The sequence below is a fragment of the Pseudomyrmex gracilis genome, unplaced genomic scaffold (genome assembly GCF_002006095.1).
Source record: "Pseudomyrmex gracilis isolate BER0280 unplaced genomic scaffold, ASM200609v1 scaffold_85, whole genome shotgun sequence".
Classification (NCBI taxonomy): domain Eukaryota; kingdom Metazoa; phylum Arthropoda; class Insecta; order Hymenoptera; family Formicidae; genus Pseudomyrmex; species Pseudomyrmex gracilis.
In genome coordinates this window covers 126,591-146,700 of record NW_018020669.1, presented here as the reverse complement: position 1 = coordinate 146,700, position 20,110 = coordinate 126,591, and the positions used below count along the sequence as shown (strand labels likewise).

The following is a 20,110-nucleotide window of genomic DNA, read 5'->3' as shown; positions in this document are numbered from 1 at the left end:
GGAGGTGCGCACAAATTCGATCTTTTTGACATCGGTCGAACGCTCTGGCATTGGTAACGAGATATCGTAAGTTATCGACATAAGTTTTCGCGCTGACAATTAACATACGACGCGCAGCATCGTTTTGTTGCAATCTAGATGTTTAGTTTTTTTTTTTTTTTAATTAATTTTTACACGTGCCGTTCTTTAGATTAATCGAAACAATTGTTCTTGCGCGGGTTATTCCTCGTTAAACAAGTCAACAATATCTTCTATCGAATGTAGCAAAAATTTATACAAGGGAATAAACAAAACATTATCTGCAATTTAAAAAAAACATTTTAAGTAACATTTTAAAAGCTCGTGAAACTTTACAACTAAGTATTAAAGGACACGAGCCGCGGATATATATATAATAATATAATATGTACGTACAAATTATATTACATATATTTACTTTCCTTAATTAACTCTCCTGCCTTAGTGGATGAATTGTAACGCGGGAGATTCGAGTTTAAATCCTGGTCAGAGAGTGTCTTTTTCGCAATGGATTCTTTAATTTCCATGGGGGGGGGGGGGGAAGGGGATAAATTTATTTCACATATATGTAAGTCAAACGCAGCATCCCATGTGAAGTTTTGAATGTGTATTAATTTACACGTTCGAGAAAAGTAAATAAATAAATATATAATTGCACGCACATCTGACATATTGATTCGTATCGACTTCGATAGTTAGTTAAACGAAGACAGGTCTTTTTTGAACGACTTGTTTTCTTGTTTAAAATCATCTGAAGACTTCTCGAAGAAAAATATAACAATCTTTTCCGAAACGTTTTTTTCATTCTTCGAATTAATCGATCGCTTTGGAACCGCGCGAATGTCGAGATCTGTATGTAAAAAAAAAAAGAAAAAACTCAAATGGAAAATAAAAGGTACTCGCGGATACATTAACGGGCGGCGGCGGGCGCCGACTCTCTCGATGTGCGGGACGACACGAGCAACGAGCGCAAGCGAACCGAGCGCGCGCCGGAAACTGCCGAGAGGTCGAAGCGCGCCAAAGGGTCGGCGTGAGGCCGCGTGATTGCCATTACGCCACGGAGCCGCGGTACCTGCAAGACCTCCCACGCTCCTCTCGGCCGACAGTTACTCGCTCGGAACACGACGGGTCGGTCGAACACACGGAGTCGGTCTCGCTCCCAAGTCAGTCCGCGTATAACACACGTGTCGATTATTTTCACGCACGACGAGGAAGACGACGGATCGCAGCCTGCCCCGCGACAGTTGCAGTTTTCACGTGGACCGAGAGTCTCGACACACACAGAGATAAAGAGAGAGAGAAAGAGAGAAAGAGAAAGAGAAGACTGGACGGACGCAGAAGTTTTTGCAAGTTGAATGATACTCAAGCCGGTAGCGCAAATTCGAAATTGACGGGACGAAAACGCGCGAACGCGCGCTGCTACTTGACACCTCGAGCAAATTTCGAATCCGCAAAAAAGTTCTCGAATCCGAGTCGGAAAATTTATTTCGACGCCGAAATGAAACGACTTGGGCATGTGGTGCGCTTGATTGTACACGCTGTTGTTTCAATTGTTTCAATTGTTTGTAAATTACAGTCGGAATGGTTTTTTAGACGGTCGTGGCGGTCGACTAGATCCAACTGACAGAGCTGTTGTTCTTTGAAGCGTTGGAAGGTGTGCCTCCCATGCACGAAAGGGTGAAAAACCTTACGATCTGTCACGTTCTACGTGTCTTTTAATTTCGAAAAGGGAATTTTATAAAATTCCCGCGATCCCCGTGGTTGATTCGATCGCGGTTTAAAACTCTCGGTGCAACTCTCTGTTTCAGTGTCTTCGATCAATCGCTCACGCCAGGTATTTTGAATTAACGCTGCACGTATATATCTCAAGTAAGCCAGCAAGTCTTGTTTTTCCGAGCTAATAATATTTTTGTTTTGGTTTGTTTTTTCGTTTTTCTTGGTTTCAGTTAGTCGGAATTCTCTCTTTCTGTATTTTTCTCCCGCGATTGATTGACAGCTCGATCTTCGAACGTCTTTATATATGCGTTTTATATGCGGTCTTTATAAACGATGTCATGTTACAATATCCTCTTGGCTTAACATAACGTGCCGAGATAGGTTTCGGTTTCCATTCTTGGTAAACGTTAAGTCCTTTTGCTAACTTGTATGTTTTAGCAGCACGTCGACTATACAAAGTATCGATAGTATCGAGATTAAAGTCGTAAATTTGGAGCAGCTTTCTATACAGTGAAACTTTGAAAAGAAACTTTACGGTAAAACCGATCTCGGCAAAAGATTTCTCTCTAAATACAATTTCAGGTTTTGTTGGAAAAGGAGAAGGGTGACGTTAGCGGGGGGTATGGGGAGGGGGGCGGAAGAGTGATTCTCGGTGCGGAGGGTGTAATAGATGTAAACACACACCGCGAATTGTCAAATGGTTCGATTGTTTTTTTTTCTTTTCTTTTTTTTTTGGATACCAAATTCTTTCCGCGCTAATTGTAGTTAATAAAAATTTCGATAAATTATATTTTGCAACACCCTCATTTTCATATCTTTCTCATTTTACAACTTTTTTTTATCTCGCGTATTAACCCGGAAAAGTTTTTCACGCCGAACTTTAATGCGAAAGTTTCCGATGTGTGTAGGCGCGTTTTGCCGAAAAATTTACGACATCTATTTCATCGCTTTCGTATATATTTTAAACGTGTTTCCGATGATCGTGCTTTACGAGGAGGGGAAGGAGGGGAGAAGAAGAGCGCTCGCGGGATGAGCGCGCACAGGGGCTAGCGCTCGTGAAGCGTGTCGCGCGCGCTTCTCATCCCGGAAATCTCATTAATCTTTTCGTCCAAAATTATCCACGTCGAGAAGAGAGCTCAAAGGAATGAACATAGATATTTAACTCTCTTTCTCTCATTTCCTTTTGTTTATCCGTTTTAACCCGGGAATTGGCCGCGCGTCGTTGAAGTCGTTTACGGGGAAGTGCTTCTCGAAATCAACACACATTTTCTTTCTTGTTCTCTCAATTAATCGAATCATTTCGAACGATTCGCTTCGAAAACCACGGCTGCTGCGTTACTTGCGTTTTGTTCGCGAGGAGGATGTTCAACACGGAGAGAGAAAGATAGAGAGAAAGAGAGAGAGAGATAGAGAGAGAGAGCGAGCACGGAGCCATCACCGATGACTCGGCGTTGTCGCGCGCTGATGCACCGTGGTAGAGAGGGAGAGGAAAAAATCCAAAGTAGCTTAGTGCCTCCCACGCTTCCCCCGTTGACAGTGGCGGTGGGGTGTCCTGTGCTCTCGGATGGTTCTTCCTTCGGTCTATGACGACTAACGGGCATGTCAGTTCGCCAGGTTCGGTCAGCGCGACGCCTTCAATCTTCTCCTTACGCATTCCGATCGCCGTGATCGAGAGATCGACAATAGAGATCTCGATATCACGCTCGTCGGGACAACACTCGTCGCTGCGTTGACTCGTCGATGGAAGAAGAACGCTCGACCACCACGTAGGTTCGTGTCTCTCTCTCTCTCTTTCTCTCTCTCTCTCTTTCTTTTTCTATCTATCTCTCTCCTTCTCGTTCCGATCGCAACGTTAGTAGTTAGCGAAGAACTCGCAGCGTTTCGCTAATGCACCTTTACCCGGTCGATTTGCCGAGACACGGCGATTCCGACTTGCCGCAAATTTCGAACGTCTCGCTCGAAGGACTTTCGTGATCACGATTACACTCCCTCCCACGCTTCTGTGACGGTGGTGAATGTAACTTGTTTTGCTCGAGGTGTAACGCGCGCGCGGTTTCGCGAGAAAACCCCCGGAGAGTATCTTCCCGAACGACGCGAAAGCCGATGTTGCATTTACTCTCTCGTAACGATCCGGCCAAAGTAGAGTCCGCGACACGTTTTTGTTTTGTTTTTTTTTTGTATACAATTTTTAACAATCTGCAATAATAATTTTTCCGGGTAATCCCGGGTCCGGGATTGACGCCGCGAGTCGTAAAGCGCGGGGTTACGAGCTCACCCCCCTCCCCCCCACGCTTTGCTGTCACCCGGTTTTTCCCCTCCCCTAATCCCGTTGGGGAGGTTTTCTTACATTCGAAATTAAATTGCCGCTCGATGCGGGGCACGAAGTCCGAAAAAAATCTCATTTGCGACTGCAAGTAAGAGCTTGAACATGAGTTTTCCGCGAGTAAATCCGTCGAAGCACGTAACGACGCTCGAGCATGCATCTTCTCGACATGCTTTTACGCACGGCATTCCGTTCGCCAATACGAAAACGCGATCGCGAAAAGCACCGCCTGATGTGCCCGCGCCTCTCTACACACACACACACACACACACATTATCTCTTTCTCTCGTACTATAATCAAACTAATAAAAACCTTTTACGATCAATTTAATCGATTAATTTGACTATGCGATAAATTGAAAAAAAAAAAGAAAAAAAAACTTCTTTACGTTCGCAATATAAATCGTCACAATCTTTTGGTTATTTGCAATTCGCAACATTCTGTTGTAATAAATTTTTTTATTTTAATTAAAAGTTGGGTATTTTTTAAAGCAAAGATTCAAAATTAAAAAAAAAACAGTCGAACATGTCTCAAATATAATTTGTTTATCTTTCACTTTTGACGAGTGCGTGATCGCTAGTTAATTCGCTGGTACTGATTTCACTGATGCAAAAAAAAAACATCATTGAAAAAAAATGACGTATGTCGAGAAAGTTGAACGACGCGCGTAAAAACACACATACACGCATACACACACACACACACACGGAAAAGAAAAGCAGAGACGATGTGTTAATAAAGCAAGCGCGTTATACCGACAATGCAACGACGAGCGAGATTGAAACCGACGCAACGGGAGTGTCTTTCAGAAAATAATTAAAAATAATTGAAAAAACGCGCGCGGCGCGTCGCGGGGTACCCCGTGCGATTATTGTCTATTTACCGGAGCGCATAATTTTCTTAGCTTTTGTCGCGAGCGCGCACACCGGCGCGTAATCCAAGCTTAATCCGCGCGAACAAATACCGAATTGTCGTCGCGCGTAAGGGTGGAAAAATGGCGGACCAACTAAGATAAACATCCCGGGCAAGAAACTAAACAAACCGCGCAATAGCAGACTCTCGAGTCTTCGCCAAGAATTCGCGAAAAGATTCGCGGCTGACAAAGAGCCGATTTTTCTTCGGCTTCTTCTTCGTGGACTTTTCTTTTCTTACATATAACAATCGCGTTGTTGTTGATTGAACAAGTAATTATTATATATATACAGCCTCGCGAAAGTTTTCAGAATCCACGTTCGCGAATTTTGACAAGTTATAGATTTATGTGTGTCGCAATTAATCGTAAATTAAACTCATTAAAAAGATTACATAAATCACGAGTTGGTCTTGAAAAAAAAAAAAAAAAAACAAAAAAAACAAAACCAAAAAAAAAGTGCATACATCGCGGAGGCTCGCGAAAAAAATCGTGACACGGGCGTAAAAAGTTTTGCCAACTTTCCGACGATCGATCATCGTTGCGTGTCTCGAACATTTCGCCGAACAGTACGACGACTCGCGGCGGTCGTCGTATTCCGGACTATATTCTGTTACATCGTCAACGTACATATTCAACGAACATAGAGTTTCCTTACTTAAACATCGGGAAGATGCTCTCCCCCCTCTCCTCTCCCCCCCATGATCGACGCGGCATCGTATAAGTTAATTAACTTCTGCAATCATATTTAGTTCCTGAAAGAGAGCATCACCCGACCACGTTTCTCCACGAGTCTCGTCCAGGAAGTATTCGGAACAAATAGAGAGAGAGAGAGAGAGAGAGCAAGAGAAAGACGAGAGACGAGTTCTCTCTGGAGGAAGTTGTCTTGTTTTTTTTTTGTTTTTATCTCCACGCGAGGAGGAAGCACGCGTGAAATCGTGCTCGCGCGACAAATGAATCGCTCGTAAAGACGGTCGACAAGTGAAATGGGACTATCAGCAACGAGGCTGCCGATCCTTTTGCTTCTGCTAGTTTTGGCAAGATCGAATCTCGCGCAGAGGCACAGAACTCCATATCGACCGAACTATCAAGGTAAATACGATATATATATATATATATCTATATATAATGTTTCTGCGTTTCGCGTAGTATATTCTTCTCGGCAACGATCGATGATTTTTTTATTATCGTGGGTCTAATAAAATATATCGAGAATTTTTACGAGAGAAGAACAAAAACGCGAATAAATTCACACGGATGTGAAAAAAAAAAAAAACTTTTCTCGCTCATTTTGCACACCGATGAAAACACGAATGTGTGTCTCTCTCTACCCGCTATGTGTGACATCGTAATGTTCTACCATTGCCGAGCTTAACGTTTTAACACGGTCAGATGTTAACTCTACGGAGCTTAAAGCGTTTGCTTTAATCCCTCAAGTTCCCATTCGAGATAAACTTTTGTTTGTGCAATAACATCAGCAACAATTGCAATCTGGGAATTAGAAATGTTGTTGTCGCGAAACGATGCGATTAATCAGAGATAATTCACATTGTTATATGCAAAGTGAAAATACACTTTGCATCGAAAAAAAAAAAAAAAGTCCGTTTGAACGAAACGAAAAATTTATTTATTCTTTATACACGAATTTGCGCCGTTAAGAATCTATTATTTCCTCAAGTCCATTACAAACGAATGGCTTTGTTTCAACAAGCGTTTGCGATAACAATTTTTCCGGCATTTCCATACTTTTCTCTCCTTCCTCGTCTTCTTCTTCTCTCTGCTCACCTTTACAGCGTCACCTTTGTTTTGTTTTCTTTATTTCGCGCTCTCTTCTTTCTCGCGCCGTCGTCGTGCCGGCGTTTAATTGCATGATGTCGGGCACACGATGTATTTTCAGGATAAATCTCGCGATGTTTCGTTCGCGCCGGAAAATGCGGGGCTACATCGTGCGGTAAGTAAACGCGAGAAAGAGAGAAGGAAACACAAAAAGAGGTGGCAGACAGAGAGAGAGAGAGAGAGAGAGGGAGAGAGAGAGAGAGTCTTCCCGCGCGTAGTTGGCAATAACAGTGGGGCGAGCTCGAATATCATTTTTGAAATGAAACAACCTCTCTCTTTCTCACCTCATAAACCTTAGCGCTACTCTTTCCCTACTTATCACACATCCTCTATATGTACGCAATACGCGCAATACCTTCTCGAGTATTTTACGCGCGAAGACACACTTGATTGGATGTTTTCTCTGTCTTTTAAATAAAAGAATTTGTTAGATTCAAATTACAAGAAGATTATCAAAATAAAAACGCCACGGTTTGTTTGTTTTATACACAGATTATAATCTCGCAACAAGCTGCGAATTTATCGGATAATCAAAGCCGTTAAACATTTGAAAACGCAATATTATTACTTTATTGAATAATGGGCTCGATAAAAGACAAACGGTGTTTGGAGAAGTGGAAACTATTTATACGCTTTAAAAAAAATGAAGCGGGCTGACGATAAATGGGGGCACGCGCGTGCACACGCATACATATATATATATATATGTATATACGTACATACGTACATATATATATATATATATATATATATATATATGTATGGATGCGGCCGCTATAAAACACACGCAATATAAAAGCTGCCGCCTAGCTACCCCTTCCGCGCACAGGTTTTTGATGCGTTCCTTTTTCCTCCAATTTCCATCCTTTCTATACTTTCTCCGGCCGCGTTGAAAGCACCCGCGTAGCTGCACCGCATTACACCGTAGCGGTTTACGTCGTGAAATATAATATTCAGTTTAGGTACAGAGAGAGAGAGAGAGACATTAAATAAAAACTAGAACTGTTTAATACCACGCGAACAAATTTACGACATTTCGCGGCAGCGAGCTCTGTATTGCTGACTTTATGTATTATATGCAGAATTACTCTTTAAATATTGCGCTCTCGGTGTGGTACCGGATACATTAAACAAATAAAACTTTTTAATACGAACTCCCCGCGTCGTTTCGTTATATATAATTTTTATACACACGTGTACATACACATCATGATATATTAATCGTTAATCGGATATAAAATACAATTTTTAAAGCGCGTGCAACGAACGCTTGCTTGAGCAGAATCCATTCTCGTAATGAATACGCAATGAATGAAAAAAAAAAAAAAAAAAACGTAATCGTTATTTTAGCTCGTGACAAATTAAATTAAATTAAAAGTCGCTGGCTTCAATAATCGATTTGTTGAATTAAGTGACAAAAAAATAAAAAACGGGAGAAAAATAGCGAATTAACCTGTTAAAGCAATCGGAATTTCGCATAATTGAATTTCTTGCACCTTCGATTGTTCGACTCGACGTAATCGACGATAATATCTGTTGACGTCAAATTGGAGCATAACACGCGGAAGGGGAGACTTTGACGTGTGCAAAGTCGATGTTATCCCAGGTAAGAAAATGGGTCCGAGAGAAACGGTCGGAGAGAAGCCCCGCTCTCGCTGAAGAGACAAACAAAACACACCAGCGATTCGAGTTGCTGACGACGAAGGGGGGAGGGGGGAGGGAGAGGAGAGGAAGAAGGAAACATGAGCACATGGGCAAGTTCGTTATTATTTATTAATACATTTACGATTGTGCGGTAAAGCAACGTACGGGGAAGTTCGCGGGATGGGTTACGACCGCCCGCTACGGGGGCTCCGAGCTAATGGGCAAGAAACTCGGAAGTTCCATAACCGCCGTTAACGACGCGTTGCGTTTATGCGTCGACGATCCTGCGGCGACGTTGCGCGCTACTCTCTCTCGTTAGTACATCTCCTAATCCTCGACGCGTTACATCGCCAGCGAAAAAGAGAGAAAGAGAGAGAAAGAGAGAGAGAGAGAGAGAGAGAGGGAGAGAGAGAGAGAGAGAAGCACGTCGATAAAAAGCAACGCGTCCGCGTAAAACGCTGATCCGCCCTGATTTTCTTACGATGCGTGATTTTCCGTTAAAATAGCGCCGCAAAACTCGCATACTGCCCCCGCAATTGCCTGTAAATCTCTCACGATGGGATTTAGTTTCAGCCTGAAGTCGAGTGTTATTTATTGTGTGTGCTAGTTTCGGTATTAAAATTATATACGATTAATCATAATTTGTAATTTTGTGAAACAAATGTACGTTTGATTTTTGTTTTCAACAACACGTTGACACGTCATCGCGGATTCGATGAATCTGGCCAAAAATGTCAAAAATCATTTGAATCACTTTGCTTTACAGATATTGATCAATATTTAATAGCTTGGTTTTTTGATATTTAAAAAACAACCGAATTATTTCTATTTTCCGTCAAAAATTTGTAATAAAAATTACAGCTTTCGTTTTTTTTTTTTTTACGCCAATACATTGTCATACTATTTTATGCAGACGCCAAACATGACGCCTTGCATATATTACAGAAAAACTCGCAAGAAGGCGACGAACAGAACATTGTCAAGCACGAGATAACTCGTAAGTGGGCTTTCAAGACAGGCGACTACGAGTTAACTCCGTAGTTGGCAGTCAACGTGTTAATTAATATACGTGTTAATATGTTAATTATATAATGTCTCAAAAAAAAAAAAAAACATTTAGTGCTTTATTTTGTGTGTTGCGATACAATTTCCGCGAAAAAAAAAGAAAACACACACACGCACACACATTGAAATATATGTTACAAATGTTACTATATTCCGTCAAAATTGTTTATTCATCGTCAAAATTCACGCGAAAATCGATTATTCATCGCCGTGAATTTATTTGCCCGCCTTTATTTTATTATATTTTTATGTTACAACGCGGGGTCCATACAACACGTACATCTCGTTTGTATATACAAGTAAACTTCGGTGTATATTGATTAATTCGAGTGTCGACTTCGTTGTGTTTTTTCTAGCCCCTTGACAGAATGGAACAAAATGCTTTTCAGTTGCCTGCATTTCGGCTATGTTTGCTTAAGAACAATATACTGCACATTGTCGCCAACAACCTGGTTTTGAATACACCGCGTGTCGCGAAAAAAAAGAATGTTTTCTCAATGTTGACTATTCGTTAACGGATGCGTTCGTCGTGCGAATGGCGAAAATAAATATCAACTTTCTGGTTTGGCGGAAAAACTTCCGCCCGCTTCGGAATTAAGAGACTTTTCGCCGAAGAGAAATGTAAGTGTAATTTCGCGTGTAATGTCAACGGGGCGATTCTCTTCCGCGGAAGAATCGCAGATCGAGAAAAAACGTCAAAGTTCATTTTCGCAGAACAATCGTCGGGATTTACGACGGCGTTAAAGTCACCGTCGCGTCGCCAATGGCCGAGAAATCTGCGTGATAGTTACGAGAAGAAAAGAAATCGACGGAAAAAGAGACGGTATCGCAAAAAGTATCGTTCTTGACCCGCGTTAAGTTATCGCTAGGTTTTTTTTTTTTTTTTTTTTTTTTTTAAATTATCGTCGACGATATACGGACGAGAGCAAGTACGTTTCTCGAAATTTATGCATCGATCGGTTTGCGTAAAATTTCGTATGTTCGCGTCCGCGTCTTTTCTAATAATCGAAGCGGCGCGTTCGAGAGCATCTCGCGGTTTTCCGGCAACATATTTTTTAATCAAACACACACACACACACACACACACATCGCCGAAACTCCGATTTCGCACTCTTGCATTTTTTATAAGCACACACGTCTCGTTTTCGGTTGGGTTTTTTTGGTCGTGCGCGCACGTGGATTCATGGACGGCCGCGCCGGCATTCGGTCTTCGTACGTGGCCGGCCATATAACTTCTGTAAGAGGTCGTACGCATTGTTGACGTAAAGCCAACACACATGTAAAACGAGCTACATTTTTCCGCTTCTGTTTTCTTTTTTTTTTTTTTCCGCGACTTTCTTTCGACTTTAGTCGACGGTAAACCAAAAAAAGAACGACGAATCAGAGCTTTACAGAGCTTTGACGATTATTGGCCTCGATCCGAATGCACATACGCGCTTAGATTTGTCAGATCAAGAAAATGTTATTTTATTTTATGTTGTTTTATTTAGCAAATTGTATTATTTGAATGTTATTTTATTTACATATAACTTTTTCCTTTCTTTCTTTCAAAATTTTTACAGAGACAGATATTCATCGCTCTTGAAACTTTCTTCTTCGATGTAAAAAAGATACGTTACGGAAGGATAAAACGACTTTTTCAAGAAAGTTTATTATCTTCGATAAAAATAAACAAATTGACAATGATTCAATCATTTTACATTTGCTAAATAGTTGGTTCTCAGAATTGAGAGACGGTAGAAAATATCTGATGTAATAATTGAAAAGTACCAATTAACATCGTTAAATAATTCAGTGACGAGAGAGCGGACGTACGACAAGGAAAGGGGGGAGGCGGAGACTCGAGGGATGAAAAAAAAAAAAAAATTCGTATTCATTCTGTGACCATCCCGTTGTGTCGAGGAATGTATTTAAATTCAATGAAATTCAAACAGAGAGAAAGAGAGAGAGAGAGAGAGAGAGAGAGAGAGACACGGGGACACTTTTAAAGCGGAAAGGAAGCTTCGAATTTGCGAAAGAAATCAAACGCATGCATAAGCAAAACGTCGCCGTGGAAATGATCCGATTTTCTCCCACAATCGCGCAATTAAAATCTTAATATATTTTAATTATCGCAGAGCGAGAGATTTACCCTCTTATTCCCGCTGCGAAGTGTGTTCCCGTGCTTATTTCATTGTCGCGCTTAATTTCGTAAAACTACGAGTCCAAGAGCTCGCGACTCAAGCTGCCGTCGGAATTTACGGGAGGTGAAAACTTTACTGCACTTCTGATACCTCGTACATATTATTAATTTATACACGCGAGAGAATAACTCGACCTAAGAATAACGGCAAGCTACCGGGACTAAAAAAAACAAAAAAAAAACAAAAAAAAAAAAACTAAAACTACAATTTTTGCAAGCAAACTACAAAGTGTATTTATTGAGATAAAAAAACGTACGTAAGAGAAACAAATTTCTCTCTTATCTCATAATCGATCGTCTATAATATTCGGCTATTATTTTTGTAGTTGTTAACAAGTTGAAACGTAACGTGCAAGAAAAGGAACAAATCTCTCGCGTTTCAACTTGTCGACCACAATAATATGGCAGTAGAGTCGATTATTCGCCACCGAGTGTGCGGATTAAACACCGTGGTGTCTTGCCTTCTCTCTCGGTCCGATTCACTTGAACGATCTTCGATAGTTTCGCGACGAGAAATCCAAAACAAATTTGTTCTTATCTAAATGAAAATACACCGGCGGCGGCGTCTCGCGTCGCCGTCTCGGCGTTGCCGCTTCGGCTCGAATAAGCGCGAGAGAGGATGTTACAACAAGACGTAGACAACAGTTTGTGTGATCGGCCATACTTCTCGCATTGAGATCCAACTTAAATGGTCTTCGGACACTCGTCGGTGTCGCCGGAAGTGTCTCGCTTCTCTCTGCGAGAACTTCTCGCGCGCGTTTCTCGCGTTTCCTTCTTTTTTTCGTTAAAACAAGAATGCGGGTCGAAACGCGGCGAATATTTTGGTGCGCCGGGTTTGTTCGCGTTTCGAAAATAGCGCAAGTCGCGCGATTTGAAATACGAGCGCGAAACGCAATACGCGGGACTGCAAATTAATGCGCTATGGTAACGATTTCAATGCGATCGTTAAAATGTTAACTGTGTCGCCGCGCTACTTGAGTGACGAATGATTCTGTACACGACATCATGTAAGTACAGTATCTTTGTACAGTTTATTGCGCACGATTATTTGTACCAGATGCTATTCTTATATGACAACAATTGCGGTGTGTGTGTGTGTGTGAGAGAGAGAGAGAGAGAGAGAGAGAGAGAGAGTGTGTGTGTGTGTGTGTGTGTTATATTGATCATATTGACCTTTTAACTGACATATATTTGATGTACATAAGTAGACATACTGCTGGCGCATATAAATCGTGTACACGACGAAACGTTATTACGTTATTGGATCAGAAATACATTTTGACATATGTACATTACTTATTTTGATGATCAAAATTCACCCGAAATCACGCTAATTGTCAAATCGATTCTATCATTCGCAGATTTCCAATCTAATGCAATTTTATTTTTGTCGCAACGCGACATAATTTTTTTTCACACGTAACGAGCAAACGCGAACAAAACAAATAATAGCGATCTTTTGCAATTTTTGAACTCTTAAAACAACTCCACTTATCGTTTATATTCCCGTTTTCAAATTATATATTAAAGTAAGCAGAGTATTGGAACAGATGCGAGCTAAAACACAAGATGTATGTACGTGTGTGTGTGTGTGTATTTTGTTGAATATAAAAGTACTAAAAAACTTTTCGATCCTTTTGTTCGGATCTTCTTCAGTGTACAAACTATATAAATAGATGAAAACAAGAATATCTAAAGAGCACGCGCAAAATAATTTGCAAAAATAACAAACAAGTAATATTTATAATATTTGTTTGTTAGTTTTTGAATTATTTTGAATTAATTTGGTGTAAATTGCTTGTTTTTGTACAGTTTGTACACTGAAGAACATTCAAATAAAAAAATCGAAACGTTTTTTTTTTTACTACTAGCACAACACAGGCGCGCGCTATCATTATTTTTATTTTAACGTGTTGTGTCAATGAACATAACCGCGATGACAGCTGGTATGACAGCAGTATATAAGTTTTACAAACCGTATAATACACATAATGTACATATGAGAGATGTCAGAAATAACGTATGAAAATCACACTCGAAAAATAGTGAGAGAGAGAAGTAAAAAAAAAAAAAACAACACGTGACTAAATTCACGTGACTTTATTTAGGTCACGTTTTTAAAGACACGTGACTAAGAAAAGGTCACGTGTTATTTTTTTCTCTTCTCTCTGTCACGTGTGACTTTAAAATACGCAAAAATACTTTTCTTGTTAGTGTTTTGTTCTGAAGCGATTGAGACTAAAACGCGAAAGTGATCGGCGTTCAGTCGTTGTTGAGATATCGCTCCTATTGAAAACTTTCTCACTTCTTCAATCGCATGAATTTCGCGTATAAGAAGCACGTTCGAGCGCGACTTCGTTTTCGCGCGTGAACTTGGCGCGAGGCACTCCCCGTGCCTCTCTTGATATGTACGACATGAATCGCGAGAAACACATCCGAGAAACGTCCAATCAACGTCGAGATAAAAGTGGCAATATCGAGAGAATCGATTGTGATTATTTACACACGCTTTTTCTGGTGGGATGTGATAAAACACCCACACACACACACACACACGTACGTCTTATGTTTTGGCTTGCATCTGCTTCCTGTTTTATTGTCTCACGAACTTATTCAACTAACATCAAAGTAAATTATTATACAAATTATTATATATTGTATATAAAGAATATATATACGTTTCAATATTTTTCGTTCTAATTGCTTTTGTTTTTTTTTTAATTTGCATATCGACTTTTCGATTTCACTCTATCTGGGATACAAACGCTGTTCGAGTGACACGCGAGCTCACAATAATCGCTCTTAATCGTCCTCGACGTGATTCAGATCGTCTCGATCGAAAAGGCTAAACGCTTCTTGATTTACGAGCCATATCGTGTTCAGTTCTCGCTTCTCGATGCCGCAGCGAAGGGGATAAGGGAGAGAGGGCGCGAGGAAAGAGAGAGAGAGAGAGAGGGAAAAAGAACGCGGGGGAGAGAGCGCCGATAATTAATGCCATAAATCCACCGTCGAACGGTCGCGGCCGCCCCCTCTTCTCTCGAGGGTGTAACGCGCGCGGTTCTGTAGCCATCGCGCCGTCGGCGGCCGGAAGTGGCCGCCGACTATGACATAGCGCTTCCGGTTTCGCCACAAGATCGCGGCGGCGGCGGCGGCGCTGCGCACACTCGAACGATCGCGCGCGAGATCGAACAGCCAAAAACGATTCGCGCGCACAGTGTGTGCTCGTTCGCGCGTTTTCTTCGCCTTATATCGATGGCTTCCCGTCGCTTTCGTGAGAGTTCACTCTGTAACTATCCGATATCGCGGATACAGAGACAACGTTAGGTGCCCGGCAATATTTTCGCTGAACTGCCCGCCACTTTTTCGAACGTCATTTTTGTATCGGAGCTTCATGCAACAGTACTTTCTGCTTTTTATCCGTTTCAAGCGGGAAAAACCAAAAAAAAACAAAAAACAAAAAAAAAACGGTATGATTATCGGCGCCTCAGTTGGTACAAGAGTACGAACGATCGCGGCTTTTGTAGAAAACCGATTCGAGACTGACGCTCGCTAAAAATATAGTCGTTGTTTGGATTCAAATAAAAATGACACGCGTGAGATTTTCTTCCTCGTATTAAAATTATTACGTAAAACAAACAAAAAAAAAAAAAAACAAAATCAGACAGACAACTGACAAAATGATTTATTCGATGAAACAAAACGAAGTTTGAAAATTATTGCGAGGAACGTCTCTGAAGACGATCGAAGGTCATCTCTTGCGAACGTTTCTTCTTTACGTTCGTTTCCTCGGAACAGATTTTACCGTTCCGGGATATCTTATTATCATCAAAATTGTATTACCGATGTGCGTTCTCGAAGAAAATCGCCGGATTTTTCGCGACACGAACATTTCGTCATGTGCGATCTGCGAAAAAAAAATGTCGGAAATATATATCCACCATGATAAAACGACGTTTTCCTTCGTGAAGATATTTGCTCTCGGGACTTATTAGATTTGAGGCTGCCTTTCGCGTCCCTCGAAGTAAACATGCTTTATCGGGGGCACACACGTAGCCGCGGCTTTCTAGCCGTCGCACAACTCCACACACGCCAACTCCTGCCTTACCCTGGTGGTCTATCAAATTCTCTTGTTCCTTTGCTTCCACTTCCTTCTCCGCTTCTTTTTTCCGCGCGAAAGTCAGTGAAAGCGAGATAAGAATCCGACGGTAGTAGGTAACAAACAGCAAAATGTCGATTACATTCGGATGATTCCTTTCTCAACCTTTTTGTGATTTGCAGACTCTCATTTTGATTTTACTTTATTTATTTAGTTTTTGTCTGTTGTGCAACGCAAAAACTTTTGACGAGACAGAAAAGCTCAACTATTGAGTGAAAGACCGTGAGAAAATTGATTTAGAAAATTCTCTCTCGATTACCGATGATATCAGTTTAACTCGATATGATCAATCGAAATGAACAAATGTCGAATTTGTTATAAATAACGGAATAAAAGTTGTAGTAATCTCATTTACATCTCGATAGAGGACATTGTTCTCTAAAAAAAATTCTCTCTCTTCCTTTCTGTCTCTCTCTCTCTCTCTTTCTCTCTTTCTTTCTCTGTTTAAATTTTCAATATTATTTATTTCTATTGTTTGTTAACATTTAACTCGAATGACGTGTCATTCACATCGTGACGTTTTTTTATACGTACATTCGGGATCTTCTCTATTATTCTTCTCTCAATAGTAAATATCGTTTTATTTATGCCCCGAGCTGTCACAAGTGACGTACACGCACGTGTATGCAATTAGACATGATCAATGATAAAGAAATTCTAGAAAAGAAGAGCGCAGACGGCGCGTCACGATGCATCATCGATCGCCAGCGCTTCGCGCGCTGATTCATAATTTTCAAGGCGCGCGAATTCTCTTGACTGTCTCAACCCGAATGCTCGTGATGGGGTGACGCCAGTTAAGCGATTTTAAATTGGCTCCTCTCACTTTGTGTAAAATCGTCGCGGCTCTCATCGTCGCGCGTCATCGATTGCGCGCGCGCGCGCGCGCGTTTCGTATTGCGGTTCGCACACACTCACGTCGCGGACACACAACGGGGCCGGGGGGGTGACACAAGCTCACGTTAATCATCCGTTTGAATCGCGATATTTACGAGAGGCGCAGGCAAGGAGCGGCCACCGACCTGTGTGCGCGAAATGTGCGCTTCTTCATTGGCTTCGTCTCGTCGTGTTTCTTCGCGACGCGCCTAGATTGTTCGCCTCTTCATTCCACTTTATTGCCGCGGCACGCGATTACATTGCTCGATTAATGCGCCAATGAGAGTGAAGTAGAATGCGATTTGCTTCATTTCCCAGAAATTTTCTCTCGAGTGAAAAAAAAAAAAAAAAAAAGATAAGTGGAAAAAGATAAAAATAATTTTTCTCCGTAGACTCTCGCGCTCCTCTGTAAGATTTTCGAGAGACAGAGAGAAGGAGAGAGAAAGAGAGAGAGAGAGAGAGATAGCGGGAAACGAGAGACAGAGAACGCAGTTTTAATCATATTTCTATTTAAGTATTCCGATAACGCGCGCTTAACTATTCAGTAGTCTTTTTGGCCCATTCGACTTGTATCTGGGTCTACATAATTCATTGTTTACTGAGCAACGTGTTCTAATTGTCGTGTCTCCAAACGCCGCTGTTTTATCAAGCTTCTCAAAACGATAATAAATACACGTACGTAACAACACGCGATAAAAATGATAAATATTTTATAACAATCACACGAATAATACAATAAACGTGTAGCGTGTGTGTCGAAACACATATTTCACATCGCAATAAGCTCTCTCTCTCTCTCTCTCGGTAAATTAATTAATTGACGGAAGAATAAATAAACCGGCGGATTTGGAGACAATGAAACAGTAATGAATTAGGATTTAATTGGCCGTGATATTTTATTCTTTAATTACCGCAAAAACGCGTATAAATTACGTACACGCACGTCAAACAAATCGTATTACCGATAACAAACGTCAACGATAATACGATCGGTATTACCGATAACAACGAAAACCGTCATCGTATATCGCGATGATAAACTTTCAAAAACTTTGTCGCGAGTTCGTCGACGTGCCGGCGGTACGCACTCTCAAAGTTCGTCGCGTAAGTACGATGTGGGCGATCGCGTCGACTCTCTCGAAGCGCGCGAAATTGATTCGCGAGGCAAAAATGACGACGACGTGTGTCGTACGCAACGGGAGAACGGTAAACAACGTGGATACGCATAAGTCCGATATCTCACAAGTCGTCGCGGACGACTCAATAAATTATTCGTTCACGTTCACCTTGGCACGTTGTTGCTTGGCGGTGCGCTAATGCATATTGGAACAGCAGATTGTTCGCGAAGGTATAAGACGCATGCACGACTTACGAACTAGACGTTAAGATGTTTCTGCTGTGACGTAATCGAGAGACGATCCCCACATTTATATCCCGACATCGCGCGTTCTCTCTTTTCTTTTCCGCATTTATCTACGCACGCCCGGCGTTCGAAAATCTCGAGATCGTCGCGTTTCTTCCTCTCCGTATATCTCTATTTTTAACCCAAAGTTTCGTTTCTCCTCCCGCGGATTGTCGCAGACGGAAAATCAGAGAAAACGATACGTGACTCTCTCGGGATTGTGGAAAATTAAAGGAATTTTCTAATTATTCGTACTAACTTCGATTGCGTCTCTCCTCTCCTCTCTCTCTCTCTCTCTCTCTCTCTCTCTCTCTCTTTCTTTCTCTCTCTCTCGGAATCATTTTAAGCTTCGTTTATTATTAAACGGATTTTCATGAAAAATTTAGTGTTATTCGCGAGAACGCTCCGTTTTATCGACACCTTTGATTGCAATAATCTCTCCCCGTATCTCTCCCGCACAGCTGTCAATTTTATACGCTCTCTCTCTGTAACGTTACTTATACGCGCGCCAAGTGCCCGCCGTTTTCATAGCGGATTAATATCCGTTAAAAAGCGCTTTTCAGCGGAAGCGAAAACCGCAGAAAACCTTGCTAACGACGGCTGACGCGCTTCCTTTTTTTTTTTTTTGTCGTGGATTACACTCGAGGCCTTGAGCGCGCGCGATTCGCTCGCGTTTACGCGCGCGCGTCGAGACACGGGATTAAAATCCGCGCGCGTAACGGATCGTTACGCGCTTCCGGTCAGAGGAAATAAGATGAAAATGGGATGTCACACAGAAGCGCGAGCTTCTTTTATATGCGCGCGCATATAAGTATTGCATTCGGTTTTCGCGGCACGTCGGAGCTATCAGTCGAAATTCTTAGTTTAATACGTCTACCCTTGGCGCAATCTTCTCTCCTCTCTCGTTCCTCTTCTCGGGTCCCGCGGTATAATAACGTTTTAACCACGTGCCTCGGAAACAGCGGTAAATATTTGATCGGTTTGCCGCGATGAAGAAGGCAATCTCTCTCGTTTGCTATTAATAGAGAGCGCGAAACAGATCTCTGTCCTTTGTGATTCTCCGCGCGTTGTGCGCGCGTTCTTTCTTTCGTACCCCCTATACCCCCTACTCAGAGAAAGATCTTATTACACGAGTGTAATTGGTCGACCTCAAAAGAATATGTTTTTTTTTTCCTTTTTCTGATTTTTTTTTCTCTCCTTTTTCTCGTCCGCTTTATTAAACCCCAACAACTCGCTCACGTGCGCGAGTCCGGATGGAAAAGAACACACACTCGCGCAGTTCCTTCTCTAAAGCGGAGTTTCTAAAAATACTAAAAAGATGAGGCAATTCTTTCGAATTGCTTCCGCTCGGCGCCCATTCCCCCCCCCCCCCATTGATGTGGTCATCAATCAAAAAAAACGGTCAATGGTCATTCGAAGCGAATACTTCTGAGAGAAGGGTCGAGCTTTTGCGCGACGATGACATCATCGTCGCTGCGCGCAAGCAACGAGGGAGAAAATAGACGATTGGAGCCGCGGGGATTGCACACAAGTGGAAACGTTGATTCCGACGTTGAAGCCGCGAGAAGCGCCGTAAAAGACGGGCACAAAGGTGATGGCGTCACGCGTGCAAGATGATAGTCGCGGTGACGCCCGATGACCATAAGTTTCAAACGGTTGCACAAGCGTGACGAGAGTGCGCCAGATCACACAGGCGCTTCCAGGAATCAACATGCGTTAAGCGTTAGATTTTGTGGCACCCGTTGTCCTCCCACGGTCGACGCGCGGGCGCGCGCGCGCGCGTACACACGCATACACGGACGCGCTCGTGTGTATATACACACACGGACACACGGTGTGTCTCTCGCTCTGTCGGGTCACCCACGTCCGATCACACCCGGTCATCCCGGGCGCGCGATTTATCGAGGTGGATGTGCCAGGGCGACAAGAGACTGGCGTTTACGCGGCCCCGAGATCGTTGCCGCGCACTCCTAAATTTACCGAG

The 20,110-nt window shown here is 42.1% G+C and overlaps 1 protein-coding gene across 22 annotated transcripts in view; it reads left to right on the top strand.

Annotated features, from left to right (window-relative positions):
- Positions 1-20,110, top strand: part of LOC109855259 (basement membrane-specific heparan sulfate proteoglycan core protein) — a 170,672-nt gene that overhangs the window by 74,345 nt on the left and 76,217 nt on the right. The window contains exons 1-2 of one of the 22 annotated variants that reach the window (XM_020429309.1): positions 1,141-1,368; positions 5,721-6,060. The exons of 19 other annotated variants lie outside the window; for them this stretch is intronic. In XM_020429309.1, coding sequence (XP_020284898.1) covers positions 5,955-6,060 — 106 coding nt within the window. In that variant the 5' untranslated portion in view covers positions 1,141-1,368; positions 5,721-5,954. Of the gene's footprint in view, positions 1-1,140; positions 1,389-3,349; positions 3,505-5,720; positions 6,061-20,110 lie in introns of those variants that run through there. 2 more of the 22 variants (XM_020429308.1, XM_020429307.1) reach the window with 2 other exon arrangements.